At 44.4% G+C, this 22678-nt stretch overlaps 1 protein-coding gene across 1 annotated transcript; it reads left to right on the top strand.

The window, feature by feature from the left end:
- Positions 1-7166: 7166 nt before the first annotated feature.
- Positions 7167-22524, top strand: LOC140898179 (killer cell lectin-like receptor subfamily B member 1B allele A). The gene is made up of 6 exons (XM_073311606.1): positions 7167-7305; positions 17895-17999; positions 18399-18548; positions 20043-20197; positions 21867-21979; positions 22390-22524. The coding sequence occupies exons 1-6, from the start codon at positions 7167-7169 to the stop codon at positions 22514-22516; spliced, it is 789 nt and encodes a 262-aa protein (XP_073167707.1). The 3' UTR covers positions 22517-22524.
- The last annotated feature ends 154 nt before the right edge of the window (positions 22525-22678 follow it).

Below are 22678 nucleotides of genomic sequence, written 5' to 3'. Positions count from 1 at the left end.
ACTTGGAGAGTAGTTGGAGTTTGTCAAGATGAATTGCCCATATTTATATTCTATGACTTGTCCTCTTTCCCTCTTACTTTAGAGTTCTATTACATACGTGGATGCTGTGGTGGGGAAGGAACTGAGTGGCAGTTGGATCCACACTGCCCTTTATAGCTTTGATACAGGGGCAGGAGGGCAACCAGGGCACATGTGGTCTGAACAAACAATGCTGGCCAAAACACCCCAATCTCAAGCACCTGGGGTGCATGCACACCAAGAGTAGAATATACAAATAGACGATTCTCGAACTCCAGTTACTATACAAGTTAGTAACTTTTCTATAAATGTTCAAGTTTGGAATAGCTAGGGATTTGTGGTGGTGGTTGAAGTATGCTTGCAGAACTGTGTAGAGTACACAGAACGAGTCTGTACAATATTTGGATGTGGACAGCACTCTCATGGGAATCTGTTTCACTGACAAATTGTGAATATTTGCACATAGGTCTCAAAGTCTATTTTTGTATATGTTCTCTAAAAAATTTCAGTTCCCCTGTGGTAGGATTTTGGTGCACTTCAGTGATTATAAAGAAGGTGTAAGGGAAGAGGCCCTTCACAAATCTGAAATGCAGAGCACGGTCTGACACATGAGATCACACAGGAAAGAAGCACAAAGTAAATCATTGCTTAGGCAGGATCCTGTCACTGTTTAAGCTTCTGTGGTAGATAATTTCCACTACAGTAGTGGAGCAGACAGAAAAAATAGCATTAAAGAAAAGAAACTTCAAGCCAGAGTTTGAGGTAATATTTGCCTACCAGGGAAGCAGGGCAAATTGCATCATATTGATGCATTTCATTAAAGTATTTCAGTGTAAGGGTAGGTAACTAAGTCATAAGGGTCCCAGTCTCCTAGTTCCTACAGCTAATAATCTCTAGCTGTATTACATTTTTAAAAAAATTGTTAATAGAATATCATGGTTGGAAAGTCAAGCACTCCAGTTAAGAAATGCTAGAATTAAGGTTGCCTGTGCAACCTTAATTTTGTCGCTTTGTGCATACATTGTGTTACTGTCTTTAATTATGTGATCAGCTACTCTGATCATGGGTGATCTGAGAGCAGAGGACTTCTTCTGGGAGGCAAGAGTCTGGCATCTGCACACAATGTCCAGCCCAGCAGAGTTGGTGCATGAGGATCATTGCTTCCATGCTGATGATATTGGCTTCAGTGAGGATGCTGGCGTTAGTGCAGTGATCTTCCCACTTGATGCGAAGGATCTTCCAGAGGCATTGTTGGTGGTACCTCTCCAGACTCTTGAGGTGCTATCAATACGTCACCCAGATTTCACATCCATAAAGGAGTGTAGGAATAATAATTGTCTTATAGACCTGGATCTTGGTGTCCTGCCATAGGTAATGGTCCGTGAAAACACATTGGAGCAATTTCCCAAAGGAAGCACTTGTGCACTGAATCCTGTGCTGGATCTCACTGTCAATTTTTGCATTTTGAGAGAGTTGGTTACCAAGGTAGCAAAAGTGCCTGACTGTCTCCAAAGTCTGTCCCTTGATAGTGATTTGTGGTGGGTCATATGCAAGGTCTGAAGTAGGCTGATAGAGCACTTAAGTCTTCTCAATATTGAGTGAGAGTCCTAGGCTTTGGTAAGCTTGTACAAAAAATTCACAGTGTGGACTGAAGGTCATTCTCAGTGTGCAAAGGATGGCACAGTCACCAACTTACTGAAGATCAATAATGGACGCCCTGAGGACTTTAGACTTCGAGCAGAGACAGCGAAGATTAAAACGTCGTCCATCCATTCTGTATTGAATGTCAACTCCATGGGGGAGACAGTCTTTAATGAGGACCAAAATGACTGCTAAATAAATGGAGAACAGGGTTGGGGCAATAACGCATCCTTGCTTAACCCCAGTTTTGATGATGAAAGGGTCCGTCTCAAGATCATTACAGAGAACTGTGGCAGTCATCTGATCATGAAGAAACCTTAAGACCTTAATAAATTTTGGTGGGCATCCAAATCTGGCCAGCACCTTCGACAGGGCTTCGCGATTGACCAAGTCGAAGGCCTTTGTCAAATCGATGAAGCCCATGTGCAGATCCTGATTTTGCTCCTGAGACTTTTCCTGGATTTGGCGGGTAACAAAGATCATGTCTGTTGTCCTGTGGGATGGTCTAAAACCACTGAGATTCTGGCAGTATTTCCTCAGCAAGGGGAAGTAATCCTTTTAAGAGGATACGGGCAAGAATTTTCCCTGCTGTAGATAATAAGGCCAGTGCCTCAATAATTTCCACACTCTGACTGATCTCCTTTCTTAAAGATTGCAACAGTATTGGCATTTCTCAAGTCTTCTGGAATCTTCTCATATCAGATATGAAGAAAAAGTTTGTGGAACTTCCTTACCAGTTCTTCTCCTCCAGACTTGTAGGCTTCAGCTGGTATGCCATCTGGTCCTGCTGCCTTGTTGTTCTTGGTATACATAATGGCTCTTATTACTTCTTCAAGGGCAGGGGGGTCAGCAAGAGATTCTCTTTCATGTTATTGAGGTATAGATTTGATAGTGGCATCAGAGACAGTTGACTCACAGTTCAGGAGTAACTCAAAATGCTCCCTCCATCTGACTTTGATGGCTTTGCTGTCCTTAAAAAATACGTCGACCTGTCTTGGGTTCGGAGTGGTGTGGGACCATGGGAGCATCGACCATAAATGGCCCTTATTGCCTTGAAAAAAGCTCCTGATGTCATGTTTATCAGCATAAAGCTCAATCTCCTTGGTCTCTTTTCGCCACCACTTATTTTTGATGTCACGGATTTTCCTTTGAGCTTCAGCTTTGAGTTGCTTGTATGACTCTTTCTTCTGCTGGTGTAATATGTCGTTTTGCCATATGCAATGAGCTTTTCTTTTCTGGTCGAGCAGGCCCTGAATCTCAGCATCGTTCTCATCAAACCAGTCTTGGTGATGGTGGGTGACATTGCCATTCTCTCAGCATGTGCTGAGTCCGTTGGCTGTGTTCCTGCTCAGTTGCTTTCTGGGATGGCACATGTGAAGTCCTGTCACATATAGGGGCTGTGATGGGATGGAGCATGCTCAGTGATTTGAGGGGTTAGCAGTGAAGCTCTAACAAGTCTCTACTGAAACTGTGCAAAATGCAATTTGTTAAAGGCTCATAACTTGGCCAAATTTGGGTGGTTTTTCATTGGAACAGCTAAAGCCATTCCCTGATACCAGCGTGATTTCTCCCACCCCGCAATGTCAAATTGAAGTCCCTGCTCCAAAGCCTGGAGATGCTAGAGCTTCTGAAGAAAATTCTCATAACCAGGTATTTAACATGGGTAGAACAATATGTTTTCCCCTAATCTCACTGAAATGGCTGAATATTTTTGCTGAAACTTTCAAAAAGAAAAATTCAGCCTGAGGCAGATACACAGCCAGAAATTTCAGCATGAACAGTTAAATCTGGCAAAGTTATAAGCAACTGAAAGTTATAATCAAAAGTGTGAAGCAACGTTAAGTTTACGTGTCACTAGCTGTGTCACCTATAATACAGCACTTTTTATCCATGTATCTCAAAGCATGTGGTCAGTTAGCCAGATTTTCAAAGGCCCCAATATATCTCTGAAAATCTGGTCCAGTATCATTATCCTCATTTTACAGATGGGGAAAACAAGCCACAGGGATATTGATGTGACTTGCCAAGGTCACCCAGCAGGCTAATAGTAGAAGCCGGAACAGAACTCAGATCTCCTGAGTGCAAGTTTAGTAGCAGAGCCAGTGGACAACACTGCTTCCCACTGAGGAATAGAGAAGGCTTTTGGTCACTATAAGAATGGATCAGGACTTTTTAAACTTTCTCTTCCTCTTAATCAGCTACTGGCAGGAAACCCACCAGAATTTTTCTCTATCTGTGTTGTCATAAATATAAAGGGAAGGGTAAACCCCTTTGAAATCCCTCCTGGCCAGGGGAAAGCTCCTCTCACCTGTAAAGGGTTAAGAAGCTACAGGTAACCTCGCTGGCACCTGACCAAAATGACCAATGAGGAGACAAGATACTTTCAAAAGCTGGGAGGAGGGAGAGAAACAAAGGGTCTGTGTGTCTGTCTATAGTCTGTCTTTGTCGGGGATAGACCAGGAATGGAGTCTTAAAACTTTTAAAAAGAAAAGGAGTACTTGTGGCACCTTAGAGACTAACCAATTTATTTGAGCATGAGCTTTCGGGAGCTACAGCTCACTTCGTCGGATGCATACCGTGGAAACTGCAGCAGACTTTATATACACACAGAGAATATGAAACAATACCTCCTCCCAGCCCACTGTCCTGCTGGTAATAGCTTATCTAAAGTGATCATCAGGTTGGGCCATTTCCAGCACAAATCCAGGTTTTCTTACCCTCCACCCCCTTCCCCACAAATTCACTCTCCTGCTGGTGATAGCCCATCCAAAGTGACAACTCTTTACACAATGTGCATGATAATCAAGTTGGGCCATTTCCTGCACAAATCCAGGTTCTCTCACCCCCTCACCCCCCTCCCAAAAACCACACACGGAAATGGCCCAACCTGATGATCACTTTAGATAAGCTATTACCAGCAGGACAGTGGGCTGGGAGGAGGTATTGTTTCATATTCTCTGTGTGTATATAAAGTCTGCTGCAGTTTCCACGGTATGCATCCGATGAAGTGAGCTGTAGCTCACGAAAGCTCATGCTCAAATAAATTGGTTAGTCTCTAAGGTGCCACAAGTACTCCTTTTCTTTTTGCGAATACAGACTAACACGGCTGTTACTCTGAAACCTTAAAACTTTTAGTAAGTAATCTAGCTAGGTATGTGTTAGATTATGATTTCTTTAAATGGCTGAGAAAAGAATTGTGCTGAATAGAATAACTATTTCTGTCTGTGTATCTTTTTTGTAACTTAAGGTTTTGCCTAGAGGGGTTCTCTATGTTTTTGAATCTAATTACCCTGTAAGATATCTACCATCCTGATTTTACAGGGGGGATTTCTTCATTTCTATTTACTTCTATTTTTATTAAAAGTCTTCTTGTAAGAAACTGAATGCTTTTTCATTGTTCTCAGATCCAAGGGTTTGGGTCTGTGGTCACCTATGCAAATTGGTGAGGCTTTTTATCCAACATTTCCCAGGAAAGGGGGGATGCAAGTGTTGGGAGGATTGTTCATTGTTCTTAAAATCCAAGGGTCTGGGTCTGTAGTCACCTAGGCAAATTGGTGAGGCTTTTTACCAAACCTTGTCCAGGAAGTGGGGTGCAAGGTTTTGGGAAGTATTTTGGGGGGAAAGACGTGTCCAAACAGCTCTTCCCCAGTAACCAGTATTAGTTTGGTGGTGGTAGCGGCCAGTCCAAAGACAACGGGTGGAATATTTTGTACCTTGGGGAAGTTTTGACGTAAGCTGGTAAAAATAAGCTTAGAAGGTTTTTCATGCAGGTCCCCACATCTGTACCCTAGAGTTCAGAGTGGGGGAGGAACCTTGACATGTGTGAACACACACACACACATATATATAACTATGTAAAGTATAAAAATTCTGAGAGCATTTAAAGCGGTTCCATTTCCATCTCTTCCATGCTTCCCCTTCCTGGCTCCTGCCATTAAAAGTCACCATGTAGCTGAACTCCTTACAAGAGGGGAGGTTCTGCTACTCCCCTCTGAGCAGTTCCTCAAAACCTCACAGTTCCCAAAAACAATTCCCTGGCAGTTCCCCAAACCTGGACAGCTCAGTAAAGCTGCATGAGAACAGTTGTAGCCACCACTCGCCAGCACAGCTAAGAGTACTTCCTTTTTAAAATGCCTTCCGCTGCTTCCCTTCAAGATTGTTGATGTAACCTTAGCTTGTGTCTTCTTTCAACCTGAACATTTATGGATGTTTAATGTATCTTGTTTTGAATTGCACTCAGCAGCCTTACCTATAAATTAAGACAGATTTTGTGGGGGAGTTATTTCCTTGTTGTACATAAGATGGTGGGCTTTCTGTACAGTTGAGACTTGAAACTTTATAGTTGTACCATCAGCCTGCTAGTTAACGAATTGAGAATGGTAGTGAGTGTTGTAGAAGATGCAGGGTACCAGCATATGACCAGTGTCCTCCAACTCTATTTCCCACTTGACATGACACTGTGTGAATGCAAACCTAACAGTTTTACTTTTTGTGGGCACGAATTTTATTGAACCAGTCTCAGTGCTGCCAACTCCCAGGATTTTGTCATGCATCTCATGATAATTATTGTTTTCCTTAAAGCCCCAGCTCCTGGAGTCAAGTGGAGATGTGATGATTTCAGCCTTCATGCCTAAAGAAAAAGTTTCTAGCCCTCATGGCTGTGGAGAAAGGGTGCACTGGGGTCAAGTTTTGAAGCTAAGGGCTGAAAAAGCAGAAGGCAAATAAAGAACATCAACTATTATTTTTACAGGTTTCAGAGTAACAGCCGTGTTAGTCTTTATACTCCTTTTCTTATTATTTTTACGTAATCTCATGATTTTAAAACCAATCTAATGATTTTTGGTGAGCCTGACTCATGATTTTTGAACATTTGGGGCTGGCAGTACTGCAGTCTATTGAACTGACTCTGGCATTATTGGTCCTCAGACATGGAGTCCTATCCTGAGAGGTGCTGAGTTCCTTGGCCTCCCATTGGCTTCAGTGGGAGCTGAAGTGGCACCACAACTCCCGCGTTCAGGTCCTGATCCAGCAGAGCCCCCTTTCCCTGGAGAAGGCAGTTCAGCCACCCCATGAAAAAGAGTTTTTCACTCACACAAGAGTTGAGTGGCAACAACAGAGAGAGAACTAGAGTGAAAGGCATATATTAAAGATGGCTGCTCCACTGAAAGGTTAGGGAAATGCCAATTGACTATTTCCCTCTTTTATGCTTTAACAAGACTTTCTTGCCATGTGAATTTTCAGAGCTGCCATGCTAAATGCATCAGGACTCAGCTTACTTGTACTACTGAAAAATAATTGTGCTTTTAAAATCCTAAACACCGTAGTGCAGAACAGCTCTCCTGTCCTGAGTGTTTTCAAGCACAACTCAGACTGGTTGCTAGCACATAGGCATTAATTTATTAGCCTGGGTGCCTGGACTTCTCAAATCACCAGGGGAAAAGGAAGTAAAAAAGCTTCAAATAGATGACAGACACTTCCTGATTTTGGATACATTAGCTCATATATAAATGAGGCTGCTCTTAGACTCCATCCTCTTCTGTACGTGCTCTCCCTCCTCTGCGCTTATCATGGCAGGTGAAATAGTTTATGCTGATTTAAACATTTTGAAAGCCTCTTCCAAACCATTGCATCCAGCTCGGCACCTCAGTAAGTCTTTAATTTCTTAGTTTTTGTGCTAGTATGATCTCTCTTTTCAATTAGAAAAATGGAATCCTAATGTACTTTTTTATTATTTGAATTGCAGCACAGATAGCTTAGAAAGAAGGTCTTTAGAACCAAGGAACAGCTCTATATGCTATGTTCACAGAGTGGGACTTCTGAGAATGTGAAATCCCCTACTATTGTCAGAACTGGATACGGAATTTCTTTAAAGCATTATCATAGCAAGCATTATGTCAGTATTAAAACAGCCACATCACTACAAGAGTAGCCGCTGGCAGCCTATATATATATACAATTACAATTATATATACAAATACAATACGTTATTGTATGCCATCTTTCATACATATTAGGAGGATTGAAGTAAACTAGTGAATCTACAATTTACTATAGTGGGATAAGTCAGAGGGATAAGGAGTAGGGCAATGGTCAAGTCTTGGGAAGAGTGAACAGAACAGAAGGAACCTGGGAGGCTCCAAGAACAGGAAGGATTTCATTGTCTCATTAGAGAGGATTAGAAGAAAAGTGGTGGGGAGATATTTAGGTACACTGTGTCATGGAGCCTGTGTCACTAAGAAGTGCAGAGTAAAGAAAAGGATTTACTGGCCTCTGGTTAAAGACCCAATGTTTATTTGAGGAGGTTAGGACCTGGGGCTGGAGAAAAAGGGAAATTTGGCTAATAGAGAAAATTACAAGCAACCATGGGATTTTGCACAGGATTCTGAAATGGGAACATATTCCCACCTTCCCTTCTATCTCTGAGTGCAGAACAGGAGTGGACATGTTTCATACCAAATTAATTTTGAAAAGTTGTAACTTAAAGGAGACTCTCAAGGAGGAACATAGTAGCAAGGATGAAAGGAGAGAGGGAAAATGAATATCAGAATAATGAAGAAATAAGAAACTGAGCTAAATGTTAATTTAAGGCAGGAGTTCTCAAGCTTTTCCATACTGTGATTCCATATTACTACAAGTTTTAGGGCACCCATCCATGTATCCAAAAAGAAAGTGAGTGTGGTCACAACCCCCTGAAACCTGTTTATGCCCCACTGAGGCTAAGAATCCTTGACTTCAAAGGATGCAAAATGCAAGCATAAAAATTATAGAGCAATTTTTAAAGGATTTGCCAGAAAATTAGTATTATTTGAAACTTTAAAATTTTGATGATGCTCTTTTAGAACTGATAAATAGTGTAGATGTTAAATATCTCTTTTCAGGGTAGTACGGTGGAGTGATAACCCAGTAAGACTGTGGCAATTAACCTTTTAATAGGAGTATTAAGCCTTTAGTTTTAAGAAATTATTTCAAAGTGGCAATGAACAAAACACAAATTAAAACTGATATTTGAATTTGTCCTGTTAGTTTGACAAATGTAGGTCCATTACTTAACAGGAAAAGAGAGCAAATAAAGGATGACACAGAGAAAGTTGAGGTGTTTCGTGCCCTTTTTGCTTCAGTCTTCACTAAAAAGATTAATATAGAGCAGATACGTAACACAATATTAACAACAAGGGGGAAGGATCTTGGGCTAGAATATGGGAAGAACAGCTTAAGGAATGTTTAGATAAGATAGATGCATTCAAGTCAACGGGGCCTGATTAAATTCACAATAGAGTATTTAAGGAAATAACCAAAGCAATATCAGAACCATTAATTGGTTTTGAGAACTCATGGAGGATGGGTGAGGACCCAGGGGACTGGAGAAAGAAAATCACAGTACTTATCTTCAAAAAGAGGAAAAAGGAAGACCCAGGAAATTATAGACCAGTCAGTCTAACTTTGATACCTGGAAAGATACTGGAACAAATTATCAAACAATCAATTTGTTCAGACCTAGAGGAGAATAAGGTGATAATTAGTAGCAGCATGGAATGTCAAGCACAAATCATACAAAACCAATCTAACTTCCTTCTTTGACAAGGTAACTGGCCTAGTGGCTGGAGGGAAGCAGTAGACACGATATATCTGGATTTTAGCAAGGCTTTTGACACAGTCCTCCATGATAGTCTCATAAGCAAACAAGGGAAATGTGGCTTAGATGAATTTACTAAAAAAATGAGTGTACAACTGGTTCAAAGACCATACTCAGAGAGTAGTTAACAATGCTTCACTGTCAAACTGGGAGATCGTATCAAGTGGAATTCCATGGGTGGCTTTTCTGTGTCCAATACAATTCAATATTTTCATTAATGACTTAGATGATGGAGTGGAGACTAGACTTGTAAAATTTGTGAATGACAGTTTCTAGCTAGGAGTGGTGCAAGCATTTTAAAGGACGGGTTTAGAATTGAAAATGACCTTGATAAATGGAGAATTGGTCTGAAATCAACAAGATGAAATTCAATAAAGACGTGCAAAGTACTACACTTAGGAAGGAAAAATCAAATGCATACCTCCAAAATGGCGAATAGCTGGCTAGGCACTAGTACTGCAGAAAAGGATTTGGTAGTTATAGTGGATCACACATTGAATATGAGTCAACAGTGTGATACTGCTGCAAAAACAGGCTAATGTCATTCGGGTTTGTATGAACAGGAGTGTCCAATGTACAAGCTTGTCTACTTGGGAACTTTACAAGCCCTTGTGTGCGTTAAACTAGGGTGTGACTCTACAGAGCACCAGCTTGCTACACACTAATGTCACGTCTGGATGCATTTTGTCTGTTCTGAAAGTTCTGGCGTGTGGTTTGGCTTAGTGTTCTTCCAGACACCGGTCAGGGATGGGCTAGGACCTGATATACTTAATCCTGCCTCAGCACAGCTGATAGGCTAGATGATTTGTTAAGGTCCCTTCCATCCCTACATTTCTGTGATTAATCTGTGTTTATACCACCTCCAATTATCAGAAAAAAAATTAAATTAATGAGGTGTATTACCTTTTTTCAGAGCTCTTTGGCAACAAATCTGACTTTTTGAACTGTTTGTTTTGTGTTTTTGCCTTGCAAATTATTTTCCACATGGCAATTGAATTAATACAATAACAATTATAAATATCTACTTCTGAGCTCAATGTTTTCTTCAAATAGTGGGTGTTAAAGACAAAAAGAGAACCCTGGAGTCTGATGCTGATAATGTAATGCTTTTTGGCACAAAAGTTCAGAAGACACTCTGTTACCGGAATAGGAGTTGTTCCCACAGAGGATTTTAGGAGTTAAGACAACACAGTGTTTCAGACATAGCGTTATTGTGGCAGAGGGTTTTCAGCAGAGGATTCACAGGACATGCCTCTTACAAAAAGAACCTGGCACATTCGACTGTCACACAATCCTCACTTGTGTAATGTTTTTCTACCATAATATTGGAGAGGTCTCTGTACCTTAATGCAGGACCTTCCTTGCCTTACCTGTCCTGATAGCTTGACAGGCTCCCTACATTGGGTGAGAAGGGAAGCTGATGGGTCAGGGTAAGATACAATCCAATTTTTCCCCTTACAGAAAGGCGGGGGAGGCCTCCAAGGGGTTGCCAACAGTAGCATTGAGATATGGGAGAGCATCCTGAAACAGCTGTATGGTATGTGACGCAGTAGGAAATTGTGAGTGTTGCTGAGGAAGAAGGGGGCTATTTGCTGATCAGGTTAGGGAACATCTCTTCTCCTGTCAGTGCTCCACATGTACTAAGCTCAGACTGCCTGCTTTACTTTTAAATTGCAATTAAAAATTCAGCCACTTGACAAAGTACAATTAGACGTTAATGTGGACATAAAGACAATGAGACATAGACACCATTATATGGTTAAATGTGGAGGCTGGAACTTTATTTAAAACTATTACCTAACTAGGGTAACTACCCAAACTACCCAGAAAGGTTGTTCCAGTGCGGCTCTCCAGTTGGCACGAATGGCCTTGGTGTACTACAGACTAGAGGGTAAATGTGAAAGTCATGCCCCCTCTCCACCCTCACCCTGACTGGTAAGCCAGAGTCCCAACCCTTCCTCCATGCTAAAGATAGGAGAGACAAGATGAGGTGAGCCACAAGCTGCATGAGACATAGGGTATGTGCACAGTTCGAGCTGGGGTGAGATACCCACCTTGAGCAGACAAACCCCGCACTAGTTCTGATCTAGCTAGTGTGCTAAAACTAGAGTGTATTTTAAAAAATAGTGTGTCTAGCTGAGCAGCAGGACGGGCTCACCACCCTGAGTACATCAGTACGAACCCAGCTGAGACCACAGGCACCTACTCAGAGTGGCTAACACCCTCCTACTAGTCACGTTGCTGCTGCTGCAGCTACGTGTGATTTTTAGGGCACTCGCTCAATCAGAGTTAGCACGGGGAACTGCTCCCCCAGCTCAAAGCATAGACAAACCCCTGCACCAATTAATACTGTGCTCAGGACCATGGCCAAGGCAGACCACCGGGTTACAGGAACCTGTAAACAAACCCTTTCTAAACTACCAGCCACATGGGAACCTGTCAAAGTTGCAACAATTATAATCTAAACCCAGACCACCTTGATGCTGAATGGAAGGTGGAAAAAACCCACACGGCAATTTGCCAATTCTGCCATATGGCAAATATCCCTTCCAGCCTCCAAAATGGTGATCAGCCGAACCCCTGACATCACCAGCAATCCACCAACTATATTAAAGGTGCAACAGGGAGCTCACAATAGTTACCCCACATAGGTAACTCAAAGCACAGTCAGGTAGTTTAGACACTGGTTTTCTAGCAACAAAGGACAGGTCTATGTGTTCTATGCACCATGTATCTGGCAGGACTTAGCTAACCTGAATCCTTTACCACTCCTGGAGCTGGGTACTGAATTTCTTTAATGCCCTGTGGTGCACTTTACTTCAGAGTAAATACAAACTGTCTCAGAAAATGTCATAGTCAGCGACAGGCCCTACATACAAATACAAGGGCCATGCTGTTATATTTTGATGACCCTCTTTTCCTTCAAATTCCTCAAGCCCTATCTCTGCTGTGATACCTACAGAAAAATCAGGCAATCAATGATGCCTAAGTTGAATGATAGTTTGGAGCAACTGATTTAACTTTACCAAAGGAGGAAACAAATTTCAGATTACTTTATTTATTTATTTAGATTTAAAATAACAAAGATTTTTACCCAAGTCTCCAGGTATCCTAACATAATTATACAATTAAATTCACCATCAAACTGTGCACACAGCTAATCTCTGTAATGTCTGATCTTATTATTGTTCTGCTCAGCCTCTCTCCCATTGTGTTCTGTACTCAGTGAGAACGTCCCTGGCATGAGAAGTTTATGATACAGTCTCTTAGGGCAGGTCTATTTCCTAGTGTAGATCTGGCCTTAGTTAGCGGATAGGTTACTGCTCCAGACTGGAACCTTTGGGTGCTACCACAATACAAATAAATCATATATTTCATAAACCTGTTTGGAGGCTGTAACTGAACTATCTAGATACTATAGCAGGGCAAGGCAAATGGTAAGGACCCGTACATTTGGTGAGTCTTGAGAGGAATGACTGGGCAGAAGGCATCTAGCAGAACTTCATTAAAAAAAGAAAAGGAGTACTTGTGGCACCTTAGAGACTAACCAATTTAAGAACTTCATTGTTCTATTAGGAGAGGTGTGGGAGTCTCACAGTCCAAGGAGGAAGGATGGGATCTGAAAATAGTTGGGGAGCCAATTCAGTGCAGGGTGTTGTGGAGCTTGTGCCACTTGATGGGCGAAGTGTGGAGCGGGACAAGCCTACTAGTATCTGTGCAGACAAGAATAAAATCTAGTATCTGAGGAATACAGGAAATGGGGCTGGAGAAAAGGAGGAAAGGAGGGAAGCCTGGTCGAGGGGGAATGATGAAGGCACAAAGGGATATCTTCTCCTGGATTCTGAAATGGACAGGATGCCAAGGACGTTTCCAAGGCTAGGGATGAGGTGTTCACATTTCCTGAGTGCAGAGATAAGCTATAAGACTCGGTATTTGTGGATCAGTCAAAGTTTGGGAAGTTGTGACTTAGAACAGACAGGAGGGAACCCGTGGTAAGGATGAGAGGAGATTGGGGGTGGGCAGTGAATATGCATCAGTATTTCTAAAATAACGAGGAAACAAGAAATCATGAATTAAATTTTAATATAAAGGATGGACACTTTTTTCTTAAAGGATTCCCTTGAAAATGGCTCGGTGTATTTGAAATGTAACTATACAAGTTATTTTACAAAACAGATATCTTTGGGGTGTAACTTCTATAGGTACATGAGCTTATGGATATATGTGAGAAAATTTTAGATGATTATGTCGTCAGCCTCTATTTTTATTCTACTAACACTGCAGTTGCTAAATAAATATTAATATCCCAACTATGATGTTACATAGGGCATATGGAACATGTTAATGTTGTACTGTAATTGGCCAAACTTGCAAGGCCTTACACTCAACTGGGTGGCATTTCTCTGTCTGTCTGGTTGTAACACAATAACTGTAGAGTGTCACTGTCACGCTGCCTGGTAAGGGACACAGCTGAGAGGGCCAATCTCAGATCAGACTGTCAAAATACAGGGCAAGTACCCCAGACTGGTGGTATAGTCTATCATAGAGTGACCAGATGTCCCAGTTTTATAGGGACAGTCCTGATATTCTGGGCTTTGTCTTCTATATGCACCAATTACCCCCCACTTCCTGTCCCGATTTTTCACCCTTGCCATCTGGTCACCCTATTCTATCATAAGATTTCACCAGACAATAACAAATATGTGCTTCCAAAATACTATACTAGTTATCATGAAGCCACATACAGTCCCTTTAGGCTCTACAGTCCCTGTTTACCACTCAGGCAAACTGGACTTTATGATAAAAGGTTATTAAAACCAAAAATCACATACATTGGGTTTTTCCAATCCCAGAGGATCAGTCACTTACCCTAGGTAACAGGCTGCTCAAGATCTTACCAAAATACAGTGCTAGTAGCCAATCCTTATTAAACTAACTAAAGATTTATTAATAAAAAAAGAAAAGAGAGCTGGTAAAAGTTAAAGCAGACTCCGTGAAACTTAAAGTTAAAGTAAAACTCCGTGAGTTTGTGTGTGGGGGGGGGGTGTGTGAGAAAACCTGGATTTGTGTTGGAAATGGCCCATCTTGATTATCATACACCTTGTAAGGAGAGGTTTCAGAGTAACAGCCGTGTTTGTCTGTATTCGCAAAAAGAAAAGGAGTACTTGTGGCACTTTAGAGACTAACCAATTTATTTGAGCATGAGCTTTCGTGAGCTACAGCTCACTTCATCGGATGCATACCGTGGAGTGGTCACTTTAGATAAGCTATTACCAGCAGGAGAGTGAGTTTGTGTGTGGGGGGGGGGGGTGAGAAAACCTGGATTTGTGCTGGAAATGGCCCAACTTGATTATCATACACATTGTAAGAAGAGTGATCACTTTAGATAAGCTATTACCAGCAGGAGAGTGGGGTGGGAGGAGGTATTTTTTCATGCTTTGTGTGTATATAATAAGATCTTCTAAACTTTCCACAGTATGCATCCGATGAAGTGAGGTGTAGCTCACGAAAGCTTATGCTCAAATAAATTGGTTAGTCTCTAAGGTGCCACAAGTACTCCTTTTCTTTTTGCATGACTCATGTCCCAGACAGACAGAACAGGTTGCCAACATGGCCTTATGACAAGGGAGCACCTTATTTTTTCATCTCTGTACAAGATCAGGAGTTGCTGAGTGCTGAAAAAAAGTAGCAAGAAATACCCCTGGTGAATGCGGTTGAGTGCCGATTATCGTTGTTATTTATTAATAATAATGATAATATTGGGAGGAGGGGTGGGGCAGGGGTGCTAAGAAAACAGTCCCTTATTTTTGAAATACAATTTTGGCAACCCTAGACAGAAGAGATATAATGATGGTTGGAGGGGAGTGTGAAGGGGACAATGGAGGGGCATGGGGGAAGGAGGTGTGCACACAGCTTCTGGCCTGGGAGGAAATGGGAGACTTTTGTATGGGGCACAGGGGGAAATGGGGTGCAGACCGAGCCCCTGCCATAGAGGGGAGAATGTGGGAAAGTGGGGCATGAGGGGAAAGGGGTGAAATGGGGGCACATGTAGAGTCCTACATGGAGGGCAATGGGGGTTGCTGGTCCGGGAGGAGAGGGAAAGGGGGTGCACACAGAACCCCGGTGGGAGATTGGGGGAACATGAGTGGAGAAAGGGGGAAATGGAAGGAGGACAGAGCCCCTGGCATGGATGGAAGTGGGGGGAAGGGGGCATGCAGGTGCACACAGCATCCCTGTCATGAGGGGAGAATGAGGGACCTGGAATGGGAAGGAGGGAGAAATGAGGGGAACACAGAACTGCTGACATGGGGTGAAATGGGGGACCCTGGTTTAGAAGAAGGACAGCATGGGGGAAAGAAAAGGGGACACTGGTATGGGAGATAGGGGAATGGAGGGCACAGATCTCCTGGCAGGGGGAGATTGAGGGAGTTGCAGGGAATCCCTGCAGTACAGGAAGGTGGAAGGGGGCACCCAGGGAGCTTGTGGGGGGAATAGAGGGAAGGAGCCCCTGGCATGTTCAACAAGCTTGGTTGACAGATGCTACAACGTGTGCGAGCCTCTGGTTATATGCAGTTGTTCTATGTCACTATGAAAATGTGCACCTATTTGGTATAGATCCAGTGACTCTGACTTCCTTGATATTGTTGCTGTTTTGCCAAGCGTTAGCAGACTTTGGGCCTGGCAGGTCAGTTTCCCATTGGAGGTGAAATTAGTGATCCGGTCTCAAGCTATTTTCTTAGTGAAGCTTGTTTACTTACAAAATACCGACCTGGCTGTCCTTGACCAGAGGTGTAACAGACTGAACACAGATAACTCCTTTGTGCAGAAAGGAAGGAAAGACTTGGGGGTTGCCGAGTCCATCCTGCATTCACCCCGCAGCCGTGGATCCTGCAGCTCCAGTCTGCAAGGCTGGAGCTGCTCCGGGCATTGTGATCTGCTGCAAAGGAACACAGTGGTTTCATTCAGGCTTGGCCCAGTCTCTCCTCAGTCATGATGACAGGGCTGGTGACAGGTCAAATTTGCGTGAGTCGCACTACGAACCTGTGCACTGGGTCACAATGCCACTCACACAAATTCGGATCAGCTGCCCCTGTCAGGCAGGCCAGGCCAAACCTGACCAGCACTGTGACCCTGGAAGTCACAACACCAGAGTGGGGAGCCGAGCCCAGCCCGCCCCATGGGATAGGAAATGCAGATACTGCTGCTGTGATATGTATGGTATACAAGCACTAGTTACACTAATGTGTATATTCTTGAAGAAGCTTATGACAAAGACTAAGATCTTGATTTATAAAGCCTGCATAGTCAGTATCCTCCTTTATGGCAGCGAGACATGGATCTCATATAGCAGGCAAGAAAAGAGATTCAATAGCTTCCATCTGTGGTGCCTGAGATCCATTCTAGACATCACCTGGCAAGGTAAAATTACTAATGAAGAAGTGCTAATGAGGGCACAAATCTCCAGCCTGAGAGCTATTATCAAGCACAACCATCTTCGTTAGTTAGGTCATGTGCATAGGATGCAAGATGGAAGACTTCCTAAAGACATCTTATAATATGGTGAGTTAAAGGAGGGTCAAAGACAGAGAGGACACCCAAAACGTAGGTTTTGAGATGCCTGCAAAAGAGACCTAAAATAGAATCATAGAATATCAGGGTTGGAAGGGACCTCAGGAGGTCATCTAGTCCAACCCCCTGCTCAAAACAGGACCAATCCCCAATTTTTGACCCAAACGGCCACCTCAAGGATTGAACTCATAACCGTAGCTTTAGCAGGCCAATGCTCAAACCACTGAGCTATCCCTCCCAATGCTTTGGTATTGAGTCACAGACTTAGGAAGCCCAAGTACAAAAGATCATTCAAGTTGGCAATCCAGTCTGGAGACAGGCATCACAGAACGTGATAAACAGTGGCTCTCTACACTCAAAACAAAAAGTCAAAGTAAAAAACAAGTGACTAGCCTTGGACAACAGGAAAACACCTTTCGTTGCACTCGATGCGATAACATGTTTGTCCAGAATTGGTTTTTATAGTTATCAAAAAAGCTGCAGCACCAACTGTGACCTCACATCCGCAATACCAAACGTCTGTAAAGACGAACGGGGCCAATACTAACGTGCATATTGTGTGTTGTGGGTAAGATATTTAGTAAGTCGTGTGGCTTTTGCACTAATGCTATTTACTGTGTCGTGACAGGCCATTGAGGTTTACAAATGTGTCCTGACCCCAGAAAGGTTAAGAACCACTGTCTGGTCAACACAAAGCCTGAGGGGGCTGATGCAAAGACTCGACATATATCATGGTCAAATATGCACCACTCTAAGTGGGATAGAACCATGTTGCTAAATAATTGACAGTAGAAATCTGTTAGTATTGTCTTCACCTTTGCAGTATTTTGCTCTGTTTCTTTATGGGGTGCCCTAAGAGTGACGTGGCCCTTAACTGACAGGTTTAAAAATATTCCTAGTATTATGTGAGGACTGAGGGGGAACACAAATGCCCATTCAAGGATGCTGCACGGGTTCCACAGGACAGCAGGTGGCCATTATTATTTCTTGCACAATGTGCTGAAGATATTTCACTCAATCCTGACTCTTCCAGATCATCATCTACATCAGCGTCCCCACTGTCATTGGATCACTGCAGGGCTTGGAGCAGCTGGGATCCTCATCCTGCTGGGAGCTGTGATAGCGATAAGTGTTTGGGGTAAGCAGTTCAAAATTAATTTGTGCAAAATGCGGCACTCTGAAATTCCCCCTTCCTGCACATTTCTGATTCCAAAAATCAGAATAATATCCTGGACTCTTCATTATCATCACAAAGGGAACAATATCACATGAAGAAGCTAGTGTTAGAACTTGATACATGAGACCTATGTGATCCAGCTCTCACAACGCCACTGCTCAGTGTGCACAGGGAAAAGTGGAAGACACCTTATAATGTGTAATAAATTAGATTTTCTCTCTTTCTCTGTCATGCTCTCTCTCTCTGTCCCAGTTCTCAGTTTGATAGCTACAGCATGTAACTGTTTATTACACACACCCTCATTCTCAGTTTGCTAATCCCTAAATGGTAGTTGCCGCTCATTCTCATGCTCTTCTGAAGTTTCTCAGCTCAAAGGATGTCTGAATACACCGGAGAACAACAGTACCAGGGAGGGAATCATCCATCAATCCAACTGCAGCACTGGCCTAAAAGATTTCCATTTCCACTTGAAACAATTTGTGTGTGAATCATCTCACAACAACTCAGCAGGTAACCTCAGCACCTTCTCTCTCCGCAGCTTCCTGTATTGTAGTGCCATCTAGTGGTTAGCTCGGGTAACCCAGTGCAGGACACAAACCACTTCAATAACTACTTATAGGGCATCTGGTAGCGATTCCTGTTTAGGGTCCCTAACGCTTCCATTGTAAAAGGGTCTTGTGGTATCTTTGAGGAGCTCTCACACTTCCCTTGTTCGAAGCAGGCCTTTGAAATAGGGGGCCGAGGGGCCTTCATGTTTTCTTTGGCCCATGAAATTTCATCCAGGTTTTGCTGAGATGGGAACCTTGGAAGAAGAGCCACCATTTCCCTCCTTGCTTGTGATCCTCAGGAAAACTCTGTAGCATGACAAAATAACAGTCAAAAGTGCTGGGCTCACCTTGCCATAGCAGCACACTCTGCACTGGGAGTGACCTGAGCAGATGCAGGTGGAGGTGGGGAGGGGTGAGAGCTGGGCCAGGCTCCCCCTCACTCAGCACATAGCCCCAGTGGTCTATCAACCCCTTGCTCCCAGGAACACCACATGGGTTAGAAGCTCCTCCTGGGGAAGGCAGAGAGCTGGCTGGGCTCCCTTTGACCACTCAGGCCTATTCCCTGCCCCCATCCCTCAGGATCACAGACTTTTCCTGTAACCAGCAAGCAGAGTTATTCCTGTTGCTGGAGCGATAGCAGTGTGGTGTGATACTGAAGATCCAGGGTCCAAACGCTGCTGCTGATTCAAGCTGGTGCAGTTGTTCCAGTCACAGAATTTTTTTATGTTTTTTTAAAAACTAGGAAATTAAACACAATACTGGATTAAGAGAACACAAAGATTACAGAGTCAAGCTCCCAAAAGTTAGGAAATGCCAAATTATCTGCACAACCTTAATTCAGTTACCCGCACAACCTAATTCAGCCCCCATTTGTGTGTGCCTTATGATACGGTCTTTATTGCAGGATTATCTACTATTTTTATCTCAGGGCTGCTGCCTCATTCAGTGCACAGGCCTATTTGGTTCCAGGTCCATGATGGCTCCCCAAGCATTCAGTGTACTGGATGACCTCACGTTGAGGCTGAATTACAGTTGCATGGACAACCATGAATGTGGCATTTCCAATTTTGACTTTGCAACCTAAATAAAGTTTTTTTAACTCTTTTATATGTAGTATTATCTCCCCCCAACTGGCATGCAGCCATCTCTAAGGGGAAATGCAATGGCTGTTAAGCAGTGCACAGGAACACTACACTAAAGGGGAGGAAGTGAAGGAGGATCCCAGTAGAGCCTGACCTGCGTTAGCCCGTGCTATTTCAGGACTGAGGTACTCACAGCTTCACCAATACCCCTCCCTCCTGGCCTGCAGCACCTGCGGCGAGTGGAGTGTTGGACCTGTCCTCAAACAAAGCCAAGGCATAGCTCTGCTGAAAATGTTGAGTCTGGAGGTCTGTGCAGGAGTTTAATGCAGTTCAGAACCTTCAGCTCCATTAAACATTTCCATTTCCCCCTCCAGAGGGATCAGGGTGTAAGCTCTGCCCCCCAAACTGGCTGCTGCACAGGGACAAGTGCTACTGGGTGTCAAAAGAAAAAAATCCCTGGAACGAGAGCCGCGATGACTGTTCAAGGAGGAGCTCTCGGCTGCTGGTGATCCGGGACCAGGATGAGATGGTAAATAAAACTAGTCCTGGAGATATGAACATCACTAGTAATAATTAATACACAAAACCACTGTGCTATGTGTCTGTCAAGGCTGCTCTATATCAGGGGTGGCCAAACTTACCGACCCTCTGAGCCACATACAACAATCTTCGGAAGTTCTAGAGTTCTTCATCCCTGCAAGGAGGGGGGCGGAGGTGGGGGGGTGTCTCAGGGCTTCAGCCCCACAGGAGGCACCTGACAAGGCTCAGGGTTTTGGCCCTGTGGGAGGCATCTGCCAGGGCTTGGGGCTTTGGCCCTGCAGGGGCAGGGGTCTCAGGCTTCAGCCCCACAGGAGGCACCTGCCCAGGCTCAAGTCTTCAGCCCTGCTCCTGCTGAAGCTCTGAGCCCCAAGAGGTGTGCCCTGCAGGACTATAGCCCTGAGAGCCCCCCCTCCATAGGCGCCAACTTTACCCAGCGCCAGTGGGTGCTCGAGCCCCCCACCACCTCCGGCCCCTCCCTGACTCCGCCCCCATTCCAACCCTTTCCCCCAAGTCCCCACCCCAACTCCACCCCCTCCCTGCCCCTATTGGACCCTTCCCCAAATCCCCGCCCCCGTCTCTTCCCCCGAGCGCACCGCGTTCCCCCTCCTCCCCCTCCCTCCCTCCCAGTGCTTTCCGAGCAAAACAGCTGTTTTGCGGTGGCAAGCGCTGGGAGCTAGGGGGAGAAGCGGAGACGCAGTGCACTCAGAGGAGGAGGCGGAACAGAGGCGGAGGTGAGCTGGGGTGGGGCGGGGAGCTGCCAGTGGGTGCAGAGCACCCACCAGTTTTTCCCCATGGGTGCTCCAGCCCCGGAGCACCCACGGAGTTGGCGCCTATGCCCCCCTCCACACTGGCAGGAAGCCAGAGTTGATGCGTGAGGGGGCATGTGCCCCCCAGTTTTCCCCAAGGTTTGCTGGTCCAGCTCGATCACATGGTGCCACTGGGCCCAACTCCCTGCACTGGGAGCTGCGGCTGTGGGGAGAGGCAGCGACAATCAGCTGGGAGCTCCTCACTGCAGTTCCCAGCTGTTTGGCATTGCCTCTCCATTCGGAGCTAACACCTGGGAGATGCAGGGTGGGGGCACTGAGGGTAAGAAGGAGGGCAGCTGGGGGGACCTTGACTCAAGCTGTTGGGAGAGGGAACCTTTAAATTGTGCCCCCCCCTACTCTCAGCAAGCACCAGTCATCTGTAGCAGAAGCCCCTCCTAGCCCCACCACCCCACCGCAGGGCAGAAGCCCTGAGCTCCCCGCCAAGTCTGGTAGGTGGAGAATGGGAGTGGGAGGGGGCTCTGGGAGCAGCACTTTAACTGTAAAGAGATTCCTGTGGCTCACAAGCCATGGTTTGGCCACCCCTGCTCTATACATACCCACACACACTAAAAAGCAAGGAAAAGAAAAGTTAAGGCCAGCAACAGTACATAACCTGTGCCCTGCTACCCAGCGGTGGACACCTCACCGATAGCATGACCCCCAGACACCACAAAGACTGTACCAAGGCCTGAATTCTCCCCAGTCAGGACAGAAAATACGAACTGGCCCACTGTCACAAAGGGTGGCTGTGGTGGAGTGGGGAATTGAACCCAGTTCCCAAAGTCTCTAACTAGCACCTTAACCACGTTAACCCTCCTTCCCCGTCACTTCATTCTTCCATGTCATTTACAGACTTTCATACAAACTACTTCCAAAGACACAAACCAGATCTGGCTTGGACTCACTGTTACATCCTGTGCGAGGAAATGGACTTGGGTGGACGGCTCCCTGTTCAATCAAACACTGTGAGTGTTTTTATCCCATGAGTCCATGTAAGATGTACAGCAGGGGGCACAGGGTTGTTGCTTTCCAGAACTGGTGTCAGCAGAGGCTACATATGGTCGCAAGAGATATTCAGAGCTAGGAATGACACTCTGCACAGAGAGGAGATGAATTGAGTCCTGAGCCTCATTCGATGGCTTTCGCATCCTGAGGGCTGGGTTTTGTAATATGGACAAGTGTTTTCAGAAATAGATCAAGGCCAACCAGCTGCTACAAAAGGGTCATGTGCTCGGAAGCGTTTTATCAATTAGGGCTCTGTAGGAAGAGTTCAGCAGTTAAGGAAGAAATTTGAGAGGTGTGTCCGAATGAGGAAAAGCTGCTAAACATCTTGTTCAAAAATTCTAAACAGGGATTTATTTATTTTGTTTCCCAGGTTCAAGTTAGTGGATCCTGCTGAAGGGAAATGCGGGGTGATAAAAGCAGATGGGATTCAGTGTGAACCCTGCACTACAGTCTCTAAATGGATTTGTGAAAAAGACGCTCTCCTCATTAGACAGTGACATTAATTACGTGTATTTTCTAAGTATGAACTATAAATTCTTCTTTAGTTTCAGTCTGTCACATGAACGATGAATATTGAAGATGAGCTTCAAAGGGAAAAATTGGGCTTGTGCCCTCCCACTTTTCTAAGGTGGATAAAGACAGCCTGAAAGGCTTTTCTT

The sequence above is a fragment of the Lepidochelys kempii genome, chromosome 14 (assembly GCF_965140265.1).
Source record: "Lepidochelys kempii isolate rLepKem1 chromosome 14, rLepKem1.hap2, whole genome shotgun sequence".
NCBI classification, from domain to species: Eukaryota; Metazoa; Chordata; order Testudines; family Cheloniidae; genus Lepidochelys; species Lepidochelys kempii.
Note: the sequence above shows the minus strand (reverse complement) of the source record. Positions and strands in the feature narration are given on the sequence as shown.